Source organism: Pelmatolapia mariae, linkage group LG3_W, assembly GCF_036321145.2.
Source record: "Pelmatolapia mariae isolate MD_Pm_ZW linkage group LG3_W, Pm_UMD_F_2, whole genome shotgun sequence".
NCBI lineage: Eukaryota > Metazoa > Chordata > Actinopteri > Cichliformes > Cichlidae > Pelmatolapia > Pelmatolapia mariae.
The window spans coordinates 27,336,785-27,348,659 of NC_086229.1; the positions used below are offsets into that span (position 1 = coordinate 27,336,785).

At 38.9% G+C, this 11,875-nt stretch overlaps 1 protein-coding gene across 1 annotated transcript; it reads left to right on the plus strand.

Moving 5' to 3' along the window:
- Nucleotides 1–2,634: 2,634 nt before the first annotated feature.
- LOC135932638 (caspase-12-like) lies at nucleotides 2,635–11,527 on the plus strand. Its single transcript, XM_065470142.1, has 9 exons — nucleotides 2,635–2,648; nucleotides 2,709–2,843; nucleotides 6,603–6,645; nucleotides 6,826–7,002; nucleotides 7,100–7,333; nucleotides 7,922–7,931; nucleotides 8,006–8,031; nucleotides 8,378–8,471; nucleotides 11,499–11,527. Exons 1-9 carry the CDS (start codon nucleotides 2,635–2,637, stop codon nucleotides 11,525–11,527), a joined length of 762 nt encoding a protein of 253 aa, XP_065326214.1.
- Nucleotides 11,528–11,875: the final 348 nt, after the last annotated feature.

Below are 11,875 nucleotides of genomic sequence, written 5' to 3' on the forward strand. Positions count from 1 at the left end.
AGGATCCACCTATTTTCTTCTCTGATTGTGTTCATATAATAAATATAAGGATCATTATTTCACTACCTTAAAGATTTTTGAAACATTTCTATAGATCTGTGCTCCTGAATTATTTTTTAATTCTATACTTATTTCCAAAAGAAAATCCATCTCTTTGCTCTTTTTTGTTTCTTTTGTTTATGGTAGATTTATTTCTCCACAGCACCACATTCTGTTTGTGAAATGAAAGTCAGCAGAGAGGCTGGTCTTAGAGGAAAATTCAAAAGACTTTCAAACAGAGGATGAACAGGGTTAAATGACAGAACAGAAAGGAATATTTAGAACCTTCAATCATATAAAGTTAGTCCTGTAGTCCAAGAATAAAACTCAGCATAACAGATGATTTTTAACATTTTAACATCACAGCATATCTGAGTGAATAAAAGGTGTAGTATAGAATTAAATTAAACATGATGTCTTCTCTTTTAAAATACTGAGACAAACTATTGGATCTGCTCAAACCGAAGGTAATTATGATTCTTTGTATAATAACAAGACAACGGTTGTTCCATTTGTTAATCACAGTCAATCAATCAAACCAAAATTATTATATTAACTTTGCACCTGTCTGTTAATAACTGAAAACATGTATAGATAATTAGATATCAGTTTCAGATATGTGAACAGATGAAGTCAGATGTTGAGACAGAAGAAATGTATTACAAATGAATAAAATTATTGATGAACTTAATTTTTTTTTAAATCTTTTGATATTACCGTTGATATAAAAAAATACTAGTGCATATCTATATAATAATACAATTATATGGAAACTCATCAAGTCATTCATCAAGTGTAGACGTCAGTCTCTCTTTTCCACTGTGTCCAAAGTATTTGACCTTAGCTGTCCCTCTGATACACATTTCTAACTGAGTCCCTCTTGTTCACTCCCCCCCAAAAACCTTAGCATCTTTAACTCTGTAACCTCCACTTTTTGGGGGAGGGGAGGCAGTAGGGGAGCTGTAAGTGCTAGACTTCTCATGGAGATTAAATTAAAGCGGCACAGTCAGAAAGCACCAGTGTGGCATCAACTGTAAATATGAATATCAATAATCAGTGTGTGTCAGTGAATGCATCATGTGTGCTTCACGGCTCCATCTAGTAGACTGATAGTAGAAGTAGAGCAGCTGATGGCAGCTTCCTCTGCCTCACACTGCTGTCTGACTGCATTCAGCTGACACTGAGATGAAGCAGGAAAGAAGCAGCTGATATTTGGACAGCACACATGATGGAAAGGAGGATTTCAGTTGATGTGCACATGAATGATTTGTGTTTCCTCTGCAGGTGAAGGTAGAAAGTGTGTGTGGGCTGATGTGAATTGAGCAGCATGGATCAGTGTGAGGACAGAGAGGAGGGAGTCCCTCCCTCTAAAAGCACTCTGTGTGGGGAACATGAGAGCCAGACCAAAGCTCAGAGGTAAGATGACCATCTCTAACTGTCCATGACTCTTCTCCATGTCACAGCTCAGCACTTACATCACTGCTCCATCATTATTCACAGGAACCAACCTGGACTATGTCATGGAATTTTCTATTAGTATTTATTACTGCACGCAGGAATACGGACACACATATCAAAAAAATCACAGGTTCATAGTAATGAGCTTTCTAACCCTTGGGCATCACAGCGCCCCTGTTACAACAGGTTTCTGTCCCAAAGGCTGTTGCTGGGCAAAGAACAACTCCCACTATCTTTACCCAGGAAGCTCCAGGCACTGGTCAACAGTTAGCACATGCCATAGTGAAACATTGTTAAGCAAAACTAAGCAGTTTTTTTTCTACCAGGTTATCCTGACATATACACATACTTCATCTAAGCATACAAAGGATATACAAAAATCATACAGTGAAGTTCTGTCCATCTAAATCTAAATTTGAGGGTTAACTAGAATTTCCCCATTACAACTAATTTAATTTAACTTAACTGCTCGATGTTGTTGGATGCCTGTGTTCATGTTTTCTTCTATCAGTCATGGTGTGCTGTATGTTGTAGGAAGAGTATTATTATTTAAATTTAAAAGAGTGGAAACTTTCGAAGCTTCATTTTCACACATTTGACGCTGTAACCCAAAGTACCTGACATAGATGTTCATGTTTTGCTTTTTTTTTTTTATTCACAATGTTTTGTCGCTTTTCACTGTGGTCTCTGCACTTCAGCACTTTGCAGTGCTCACAGCTCCTGCTCTGCAGCTGGCTCTCTGCTGCAGCAGCTCACTCCTCCTCTCTCGCCTGGCCGCTACTTAAACCAAGTCTATATCTCCCTGTTTCTGCATACAACTGAATTTGTCCCAACAGTTAAAGTTTGTTGCAGTCAACCTAACCTAATGCAAACTCCACTTTTCAGGTAACGAGTAAAGTAAGGGATTACTATTGCAAAAACGGTAATTAGATTATTTACCATATTAGATGGTTTAATATGGTTTCATACGGAGGTCGGAGATGGCAGTGAACTGAGTGCATCATACTCAGAGCTGTACCTAATATACTGTCCATTTCTTGTTTTTGTGTTTTGTTGTTGGAAGGTCTTGCATTTCAGACTCAGCTTGTTAGCTCAGGTATCTCTGATATGAATCTGGATACCTGGTTTCTAGGTTACATGACAGGTCAGAGGTCAGCGATAGTAACTCAGTTACTTCTGTTAATGTGAACTGTTTGTGGTTTACCTCTCAGACTCACTGAAGTCCTCAAGCAGATGATGATGGAGGAAGAGGAGGACAGAGTAGAGTCTACAGGATCCAGCTTTCCATCTGTGACCACTGACCGGTCCAAAGGTCAACCTCCAGACTTCAGTGATGAGCCAACGAGGTCAGAGAATTGTAATGAGCTCCCTTATGTTTATGTTTTCTTGGGTAAAAATGGGTAAAAATGGCCTGAAAATGTTTACAAAGAAACAATGAAAAAACAAAGATAAATATTAGACAGTCATTTTAATTTTAAGGACAGTGATGCTGTCCTGAAAAAGAAATTTGTCTTTATTCTGTCTTCCTTCTCTCATCCCAACCGGTCGCAGCAGATGGCCCCGCCCCTCCCTGAGCCTGGTTCTGCTTGAGGTTTCTTCCTGTTAAAAGGGAGTTTTTCCTTCCCACTGTCGCCAAAATGCTTGCTCATAGGGGGTCATATGATTGTTGGGTTTTTCTCTATTGTACGATCTACTGTACAATATAAAGCGCCTTGAGGCAACTGTTGTTGTGATTTGGCGCTATATAAATAAAACTGATTTGAATTGAAATTGATGGGGAATACTGCAATGAATGATCAAGTCAAATATTTTTGATTTAATTTTCTATTTTGTTTTGATAGACTTCCTGAATATGAATAAATATATTATAGACCATCCATCACTGTTAGCTGTTTGTTTTGGGGTTTTTTTTTTAACTGTGATGATTTTGAGTCCACCAGATCCCATTCAGTCTGATTCTGTACGAAATAAGTCTTAATCAATAAGTGAACCTTTGAAAGCAGGGAGATGTGATAGTGGGGAGCTGATACAGTCAGTCCAGCATCCACTTTTTTTTCTTGGTTGCACTTTTTATTTGGGCTCATTAATAAACAACAAATAACAGGTTACGTGAAACAAGAATGCAACTATGTTGTTATAACCACTTAATACATGATAGTTTTTGTGTAATAACCAGGAAACAGAGCTGCAAAATTTAAAACTGGGTGCTTCTATTCAATAGCATATGAATAACCATGTTAATAACATTTTAAAACAAACTTAAAGAATAGTCATACGTTCAAAAGAATATTACATATGAACACATTAGAATCATATATGAGTGTTGAGGATCATTTTTCACAGCATAGTTTATATCTAGATAATATTACATGATATGGTAAAAATCGGGTAGGAAAGAAAGTGTTAATGGAAGACATATTTAAAATATCCAGTCAAATCTAAAAGAGAATAACAATTAGAGCACAGGATTCCACAATAAAACACAGTTCTGGAGGACAACCAGGAGGTTGGCAGCACAGGCAAAATAGTTCATGAGGCCAACCCCGGGACCAACGGTGGCAACGGAGCATGTCTGACCCTCCAGTTGACACAGGGAAGTGCTAGCTAGGCTCTCCACTTCAAGTGTGATGTGGTAGTGGGCTCCTCATCCTCCAACTATAAGCCTGCCAGAAAGGTGATGGGTGACAAACAAGTAGGCTGAAGTGCCACACCACCACCACTCTGTATTTGAGGCCACAGCAACAGCTGAGGAAGAAATCCTGCACCAATGACTGTCAAGGCTGGATGGCTGGTGCGTGGAGTGGAACCAAGCATAGACAAAAATCAGGTATGAGAAAAAAAAATGTAATTTAAACCAAAAGAAAGCAGCTTTTTTTTAGGTCTGAAAAGAACACAGAAATGAAAAGACAAGAGGGAACTACACTAAAACAGTACTGGGAAAAACTAAACTAAACAATGAGTACTAAACAGAGAGTATGCAGAACATTAAACCTAGTCATGGGAACCATTTGAACATTATAACCTGAATCTTGGCAAATGTTGAAGAGAGACATGACAATGAACAGAAGAAACTGACACAATAAATCCACATGAGGGTAATTAGGGACACAGCTAACATGAACAGACAAAATCACGCAACTTCATACAGGAGCAAGGAAGAAGGAGGCCTCAAGGAAATTGGATGGACTGGGGAGACACGGAAAACAGTTATGGGAGTTGAGACCAAGGAGACAAAGGAAAGGGGAACACGGCTGAGAGAGAAAGAGAGATAGAGACATGAGAGAGAGACATGAAAGTACAATACAGACAGTGGAGACAAGAAATTAAACACAAGGAGGAGAGCACGTAAACTGGTTACTAGTTTGAAGTCTGCGTTTAATCACAAGTTGAAACACATCTTGTTGCTGTGTCATTTTAAATTGGTCATGTTATTTTTGATGCGCCAGCGTGTCCGTTGGCCCGGGAAGGTTAAGAATTAAAAAGGTATTTACTTCTCTTGCAGTGCTACAGCAGTAGCTGGAATTTTGGTTTGATTCTAAATGTATTTTTATAATCCATTGGTTTTTAGTCATGGATCTATGAGGCAAGCCAAAGAGACAAATAGTTAGCCTTTGGCACACTACTTCTTCTTTGTCCTTGATATGTTGTTAAATAGAAACAAGCAGTTGCATTTGCATTTTTCACCTCTGTTTCCTTCTTTTTACACAAAAACTACTACAGGTAATTGAGTGGTAATTGCTTAGAAATTACCACATAATTATCCTATTGTTTCTCATTGGAACCCTACTATTACCACTCTATTACCAAGCTGTAGCAACCCCCCCCCCCCCCCAAAAAAAACCCCACCCAAAAACAAACAAAGGCTCTGGTGGACTCACTATCATGTTTCATCTTTCAAACTGCTTAGCTCAGAGCTGATTTAACAGGTTACCCCCCTTTTAATATCATTGTTTTCTTGTTTTCTTGCTAACCTGTGAATACTGAAGTTTGGAGGGTGTTTTCAGAAGTTTGCCCCCTGAAAAAAACCCCTGATGGATGGTAGACATCATGTCATGAACTGGCTGTGAATCAGGCAGGATAGGACCCAGATGCAGACTTGCAGACAGGGCTTAAACTCAAAACACAGCTTCATTACTGAGATGGCAGAAATACAAAACTAACCTAAACTAAACACAGCCATGAGGGAGATCAGGGTGCTGGACACAGGAAACAGAGTGCTTAAATACACAAGGAATGACAAGGGAACAGAAAACACATGGGGAAACAAAGCTAAGGCAAATTAGACATAGCGAGACAGAAGAAGCAAAACTAAACACACTGAACATGTGACACAAGACTCACAATAAAACAGGAAAAGATGGAATGCAAGACTGGAACATGAGCTTGACACTGGAGTGGAAGAAAGGGAGAAAGGTAACGACAGAGAGAGGGAACGAGACAGACATCACGGGCTGGGGAAACATGAATAAATATGATAGACACAAGGAGGGGAATTTGGAAACCGAAGAGGGAAACAAGACACAAGGATGCACACAAATACACAGAGAGGGACACAGAGGACAGAGACACAAAGGGAACCCAAAGGTCAAGAAATTAAACTGATCACAAGTTAACTCAGAGACATAATAAAAATGAACTAACTAGTTAAACTTAATATATAACAGACGACAAAACACAGAAGGTCAAAATGCTGGGTCAGCTGACCCAGAACCATGGCTTTCATGTCCAGCCTCCTGAGAAAGCAGGAAAAGTATCTTTCATGATTTATTTTTTAATTTTATTTTTATAATGTGTCTTCCAGCATGAGGTAGAGAAACCCACACTTCCATGTTCAGTTTGCTTCTTATCTGTAGTCTTTGGATTATTTTCTCTTTTAAGCTGAAGTTTTTTTTTCTTCTTCCATGTCTTGTATTAGTTTAACTTTATTTTTTGTGATTAGGTAATCAAAAAACCCTTTTTGTACACCTTCTTGTTGTCTTCCCTTTCTGTTCCCGAAGAAGAGAAATTATGTGATATACAGTGAATAATCTAAATTATGGATATCATTTGATAAACTGATGCTGTGTCATTCCTCCAGCTACAAATATCTTTCAATGTGTTTATAGATTAAACATGGGAATGTGCACAGATGACATAGATTGTAACAAGGTGAGTCACCATATAATTCTCATATCTGTTAACTGAGCTCTTGTCCTCAGCTTTTTGCAGTTAATATTAAATTAAAGCTAATTAAGGGCTATTTATAACTGACTGCATTACAAAACAAAAATAAAATAAAGTTTGTTAAAGTGATCTGAAGACTTTCCTTTAAATTATATTTTCTTTCAGATTTACCCTGTGACTGAACATTCCATATCAAATCGCATCGCACTGCTGATCAATATTAGACATTTTTATGATCTGAAATCAAACCGACACGGTGCTGAGTATGACGCACAAGCCATGCTCAACCTGCTCTATAATCTGGGCTATGCAGTGGTATATTATCAAGACCTGACTGCACAGGTAAATTCTACAGACAGAAAGCATTATTTCACTTCCACTTAGCCGATTTTCAAACTGAGTAAAATATCAAATTTATGTTCAACTTTTCTGTTTACAGGAGATTGATGAGGCTCTAATTCGTTTCTCCAAGCATCGAAAGCTCTTTAACACAGACAGTGTGTTTGTGGTTCTCATGTCTCATGGCGACTTGGGAACTATCCGAGGATCTGACCTGAAGAACTTTGAAATTGATAAAATTTATGAGCGCTTAAACACGAAGAACTGCCCTGCACTAATGAACAAACCAAAGGTCATAATCATTCAGGCCTGTAGAGGAGGTGATTATCATCTAGCCTGACATGCACCAAAAAGATGCTGAACATTACTGTTACATATGTTTTTATTATTATTACCAGTTGTATTTGTAGTAGTGATGTTATGAAATAGTTAGTTTAGTTTGTCTCATTTAGGTCAGTGTCTTTTTTTAAAGAAACAAGAAAACCACGAGCAAAATTAATTACAGGCAAAGAAAATCCAAAACTTTTGAAATCTTTAAAAGAAATTGGAGAATGTAATGAAACTAATGGTTTACTAGATGTGATGATGTTAAATACACATGATGTAGTTTTTCTCGCTTTTAGTATGACAACAGAGCACCTGAAGATGAACAAGTATAGTTGTTTGCACACATCTGTCTTGTTTCAGAGACTGAAGGAGTAGTTACAGTAGATGCAAGCAAACAATCCATGGGGACAGAAAACACTGGCCCTCCATCAAAAAACATTGCCAAAGTTGGAAAAGTACACATAGAAAAGGATTTCATTGGTTTTCATTCGAGCACACCTCGTAAGTTCTCCTGCTTCTTGTAACTATTATAATAATAGTGTATAATAAACAAACACCATTAAAAGCAGCAAATTATGTTTCTGTTTGGTTGTAGACACCTATTCGTATAGAAACCCAGAATATGGTTCTAATTTTTTCCATTACATTTGTGATGTGATCCTCACGGGGTGTTGTCAAGATGATATTGAAGAACTATTCAAAAAGGTAAGTTTGCCAGTATTTTATCTGGCCATTAACCTGAATTTATTCCTAATTCTTTCTCTGCATGTTTAACTTTTCCAAATATTTTTGCATTTTCTTTGTGGCTACTATTACTAGTACATTTCATACCATGTTGATCTCCCATGCTCGGAGTTGGCAATGGGGCTAGAATTCTGTAATGCCCTTTATTTGTTGTGACCTGAAACAAGGGACAACAAGAGATGATCCTCCTGTCTCTAAACATGATGGAAACAATGTCTCCATGTATCTGTCTATGACTGCAATATATATTTTCTGTAATATGAGCTGTTGTGTCAGACATCACTCGAACTTTATTTCAATCTCAAAGGTCATGCAACAGTTTGAAGATTTCCCCTCTGAACAGAGGCAGATGCCAACCAAAGAGAGAGACACTCTGACAAAACACTTCTACCTATTTCCAGGTAAGTACCACTGTTGGGTCTGTGCTTCGGCAGGCCCGCAAATTCAGACTTATTCCCGTGAAGACAGCAAGTCCACAACTGAAAAGGTTTTTACATGCTAGCAAGGAGAGGATCTCAGAGTAGCATCTCTGCCCTCGCTCTCAGACCACTCCAAAAAACCAGCTTCCCCTGCAACCTTTCATTCTGTGACATACAGTTTACACAAATACTCATTGTAAACACCCCCCCACCCCCCACCCCCCCTATTGTACATCATTAAACTCAGGCACTGAGTGTGTTTGTGTGTATGTACCTGACGAGGAAGGATCACTAAGCTAGAGAGAGTCGGCTGGAAAGGAAGCAGTGGACTGTCTTATGAACTGTGTGCACAAATAAAAAACGTTCACGGTGAAAACCAGATTTGTAGATATGAGAGCTGCTTCATCCCAAGTGGGATGGATGCCGTCTCTCCTAAAAAGACTAGATTTGTTCCCAGAAAGTTTCATAATTATCTGTGAAGTCGACCTCATTCTTTTTGGACACCACTCAGACAGCCAGCAGGAGAACATGGGGTCTAAAAAAACCCATTTCCAATTGGGTAAGACACCAGAGAAAATTTCAGAGTCTAGTATAGTTTTAACAAAGTTACACATCAATCCAAACTAATTTTCATGACCTCCAGTTCATGTGGTTTTTTTAGACCCCATTCCTACAAGACTGCTCAAAGAAGTCCTACAATTAATTAATGCTTTATTTTTAAATATGACAAATCTATCCTTATTACTAAGATATGTGGCACAGGTGTTTAAAGTAAGTTTAAAGTGAAAGCGATTAAATAATTACTTAAAAAGCCATCACTTGACCAAGCCATCTTAGGCAATTATAGACCAATCTCCAACCCTTGTTTTTATCTCAAAAACTAGAGTAAAAGAGTCCTTCGGTGTCATTTTACATGTATAACAAGGTTATGGCCATTTTTAAAGGGCAGCCATAAAACAAATAACTAATCAGCTATTCATTTAAAGAGTTTCAGTCTACTTTCAGTGCTCAACAGTGGATTGTGCTTGTCCTGTTAGGCCTCAGCAACTACAGCATGCTGTAGGTACTACAGGTACTACACTCCAATGATATGAATTTGATATATCAAGGAGATTCCAATTTTGTCATCTACATGGAGAGCTGTCTTTACACACTACAAAGACTCGTTTGTCATCTCTCTCTCCCCTCACCCCGGCCAGCAAATGGCTACGAACCTTTTTTAAGATTTCTTCCTTATGAAAGGGAGTTTTTCCCTTCCACTGTCAACGGGTTTTCTCATATGGGGTCGTCTGATTGACTGGGTTATTATTTTTTTTTGGAATGAAACAGGATGACTAACTCGTGTTAGTAATATGTATTCATGGTGATGGCCATCATGATAGTCATTTGACAAAACAAAAATCACAGATAGAATTAGGTTAAGACTGCACCTGGCTAAAAAAAAAACAATGCTTGTGGGAGAACAGAGCCCTCATACTGCTAAAGTAACATGAGAAATTCACTTCCAAGTCTTTGGAGCTGTTTGTCATGGTCCCTGGATTTGGGCACTCATTGTAACCATCTTTATTAAACACTGAAAAGGACAGACAGAAAAAGGGTATTCCTCTCTTTTTGGTGCAAATTCTGTCTTTTTCATACACTTGGTGGCCTTGCTACTATTTTTACACAATCAGTGTTTCAGGACAAACACCTTTGATTTGCTAATTAGAACATTGTCAAATGTTTAATGGACCAATTATGATTTAAGATGCATTTGCAGGAATTAAGCATCGGTTCCTTGAAGAGAAGCAACTACACAAGAGACTGAAAGCTCTCAGGTATGCAAAACCCTCCTGAAAAAGGAGAAATTGTTAAAAACATTTCCTCTCTCCTTAACTTAGCTTTTTGTTGATTCATGCAGAATATGAGTTCCATATCAAGAATCAGACATCCTGTGATATCTGGAGAAACACACAAACAGTATATGACAAGCAAACAGTTTAAATGTGGCTTAAAGATGTGTGCAACATGCGATGCCAGAAAAAGTTATGACAGGACCAGCAAGTTTATACTGAAAATTGTTCAGATGGTGTTCCTGGAAGGAACTGTTGAGGATAATAGATTTCTTACTGCACATTGGAGTACAGAAGACTGGAGTTTGGGATTGCTTGCAACATTATAATATGGCAATTGCCATATGTGCAGTGTGCTGGTATAGTTTTACACTGGCGCCTATTGTCACTTATTGGCTTATTGCCAGCTATGCAAACCAATAGGGATCGAATGGCCCGTAGCAATGGGCCAGACACCCCAGCTGCACCTCCCACAGAAAACCCCAAGGGACACGATCAAATGCCTTGCCAAGTCCACAAAACACAAACAGCCTGTTTGGGCAAACTTCCATGCGCCCTCAAGTATCCGCAGTATCAAGAAAACCGCATTGTACCTCCTGTATCTGAGGTTGGACTAACAGACAGACTCCCCTTTCTCGCACATTGGCATAGACTTTCCCAGGGAGGCTGAGGAGTGTGATCCCCTGTAGTTGGAACATATCCTCTGGTCTCCCTTCTTAAAAATGGGGACCACCGCCGTGGTCTGCCAGTCCAGGGGTTCTGCCCCTGATCTCCACGCAACATTGCAGAGGCGTGTCAGGCAGGACAGCCCTACAACATCCAGAACAGGACATTTTACTACTCAAACCATTTTTTGGGACTTTGATCATTAAAAATGATCAAAGTCCCATTTTTTCCCCATTTCATTTTTAATGATCAAAGTCACTCAATGCTGCACTCACTCAAAGGTCAGAGGTCATCTACAGTAACCACACTGACAGCAAGAGGAGAAAACAGCTGGCAGCAAAGGCAGAAAAGGAATATAAAAACAGAAAAGGAATATAAAGATAATGAAGATAATGAAAATGTTGGACTGTTCCTTTATCGGTGTCTAAAAGTATATGTATGAGAGCCCTGTAATGTCCATGTGTGCATGCTGAAAGAGACTGTGCTGGTCTGACCCCCCTCCTCCTTTCAGGGTCGAACCTGCTGGGGGCCAATGGTTGAGACCAGGTCTGAAGAAGTGTAAGTGTGTTTTAATGTGATTCTTGAAAACAATGCAGCACACACTCAACCATCTTCAAACTGTCACATCACTCATTCACATCTCTGATGTCAGGAGTCATCATCAAAGTGTCAAAAAATGAACAGATAAAGAATCAATAACTGCAGCTGGATTGTGTTTGTTCTCTCCATCAGATTCCTGTCAACTCACAATTGACACAAACACAGTACACACAAACCTCCAACTGTCTGACAACAACAGGAAGGTGACACGTGTAGAGGCGGTTCAGTCATATCCTGATCATCCAGACAGATTTGATTTTTATCCTCAGCTGCTTTGTAGAAACGGTC

What these genes read in the sequence shown, in the direction of transcription:
- LOC135932638 (XM_065470142.1), top strand. An exon ending in TTGAAGAACTATTCAAAAAG is followed by an intron (nt 8,032 to 8,377) that starts GTAAGTTTGCCA and finishes TCAATCTCAAAG; the next exon opens with GTCATGCAACAGTTTGAAGA. An exon ending in ACACTTCTACCTATTTCCAG is followed by an intron (nt 8,472 to 11,498) that starts GTAAGTACCACT and finishes TCCTCCTTTCAG; the next exon opens with GGTCGAACCTGCTGGGGGCC.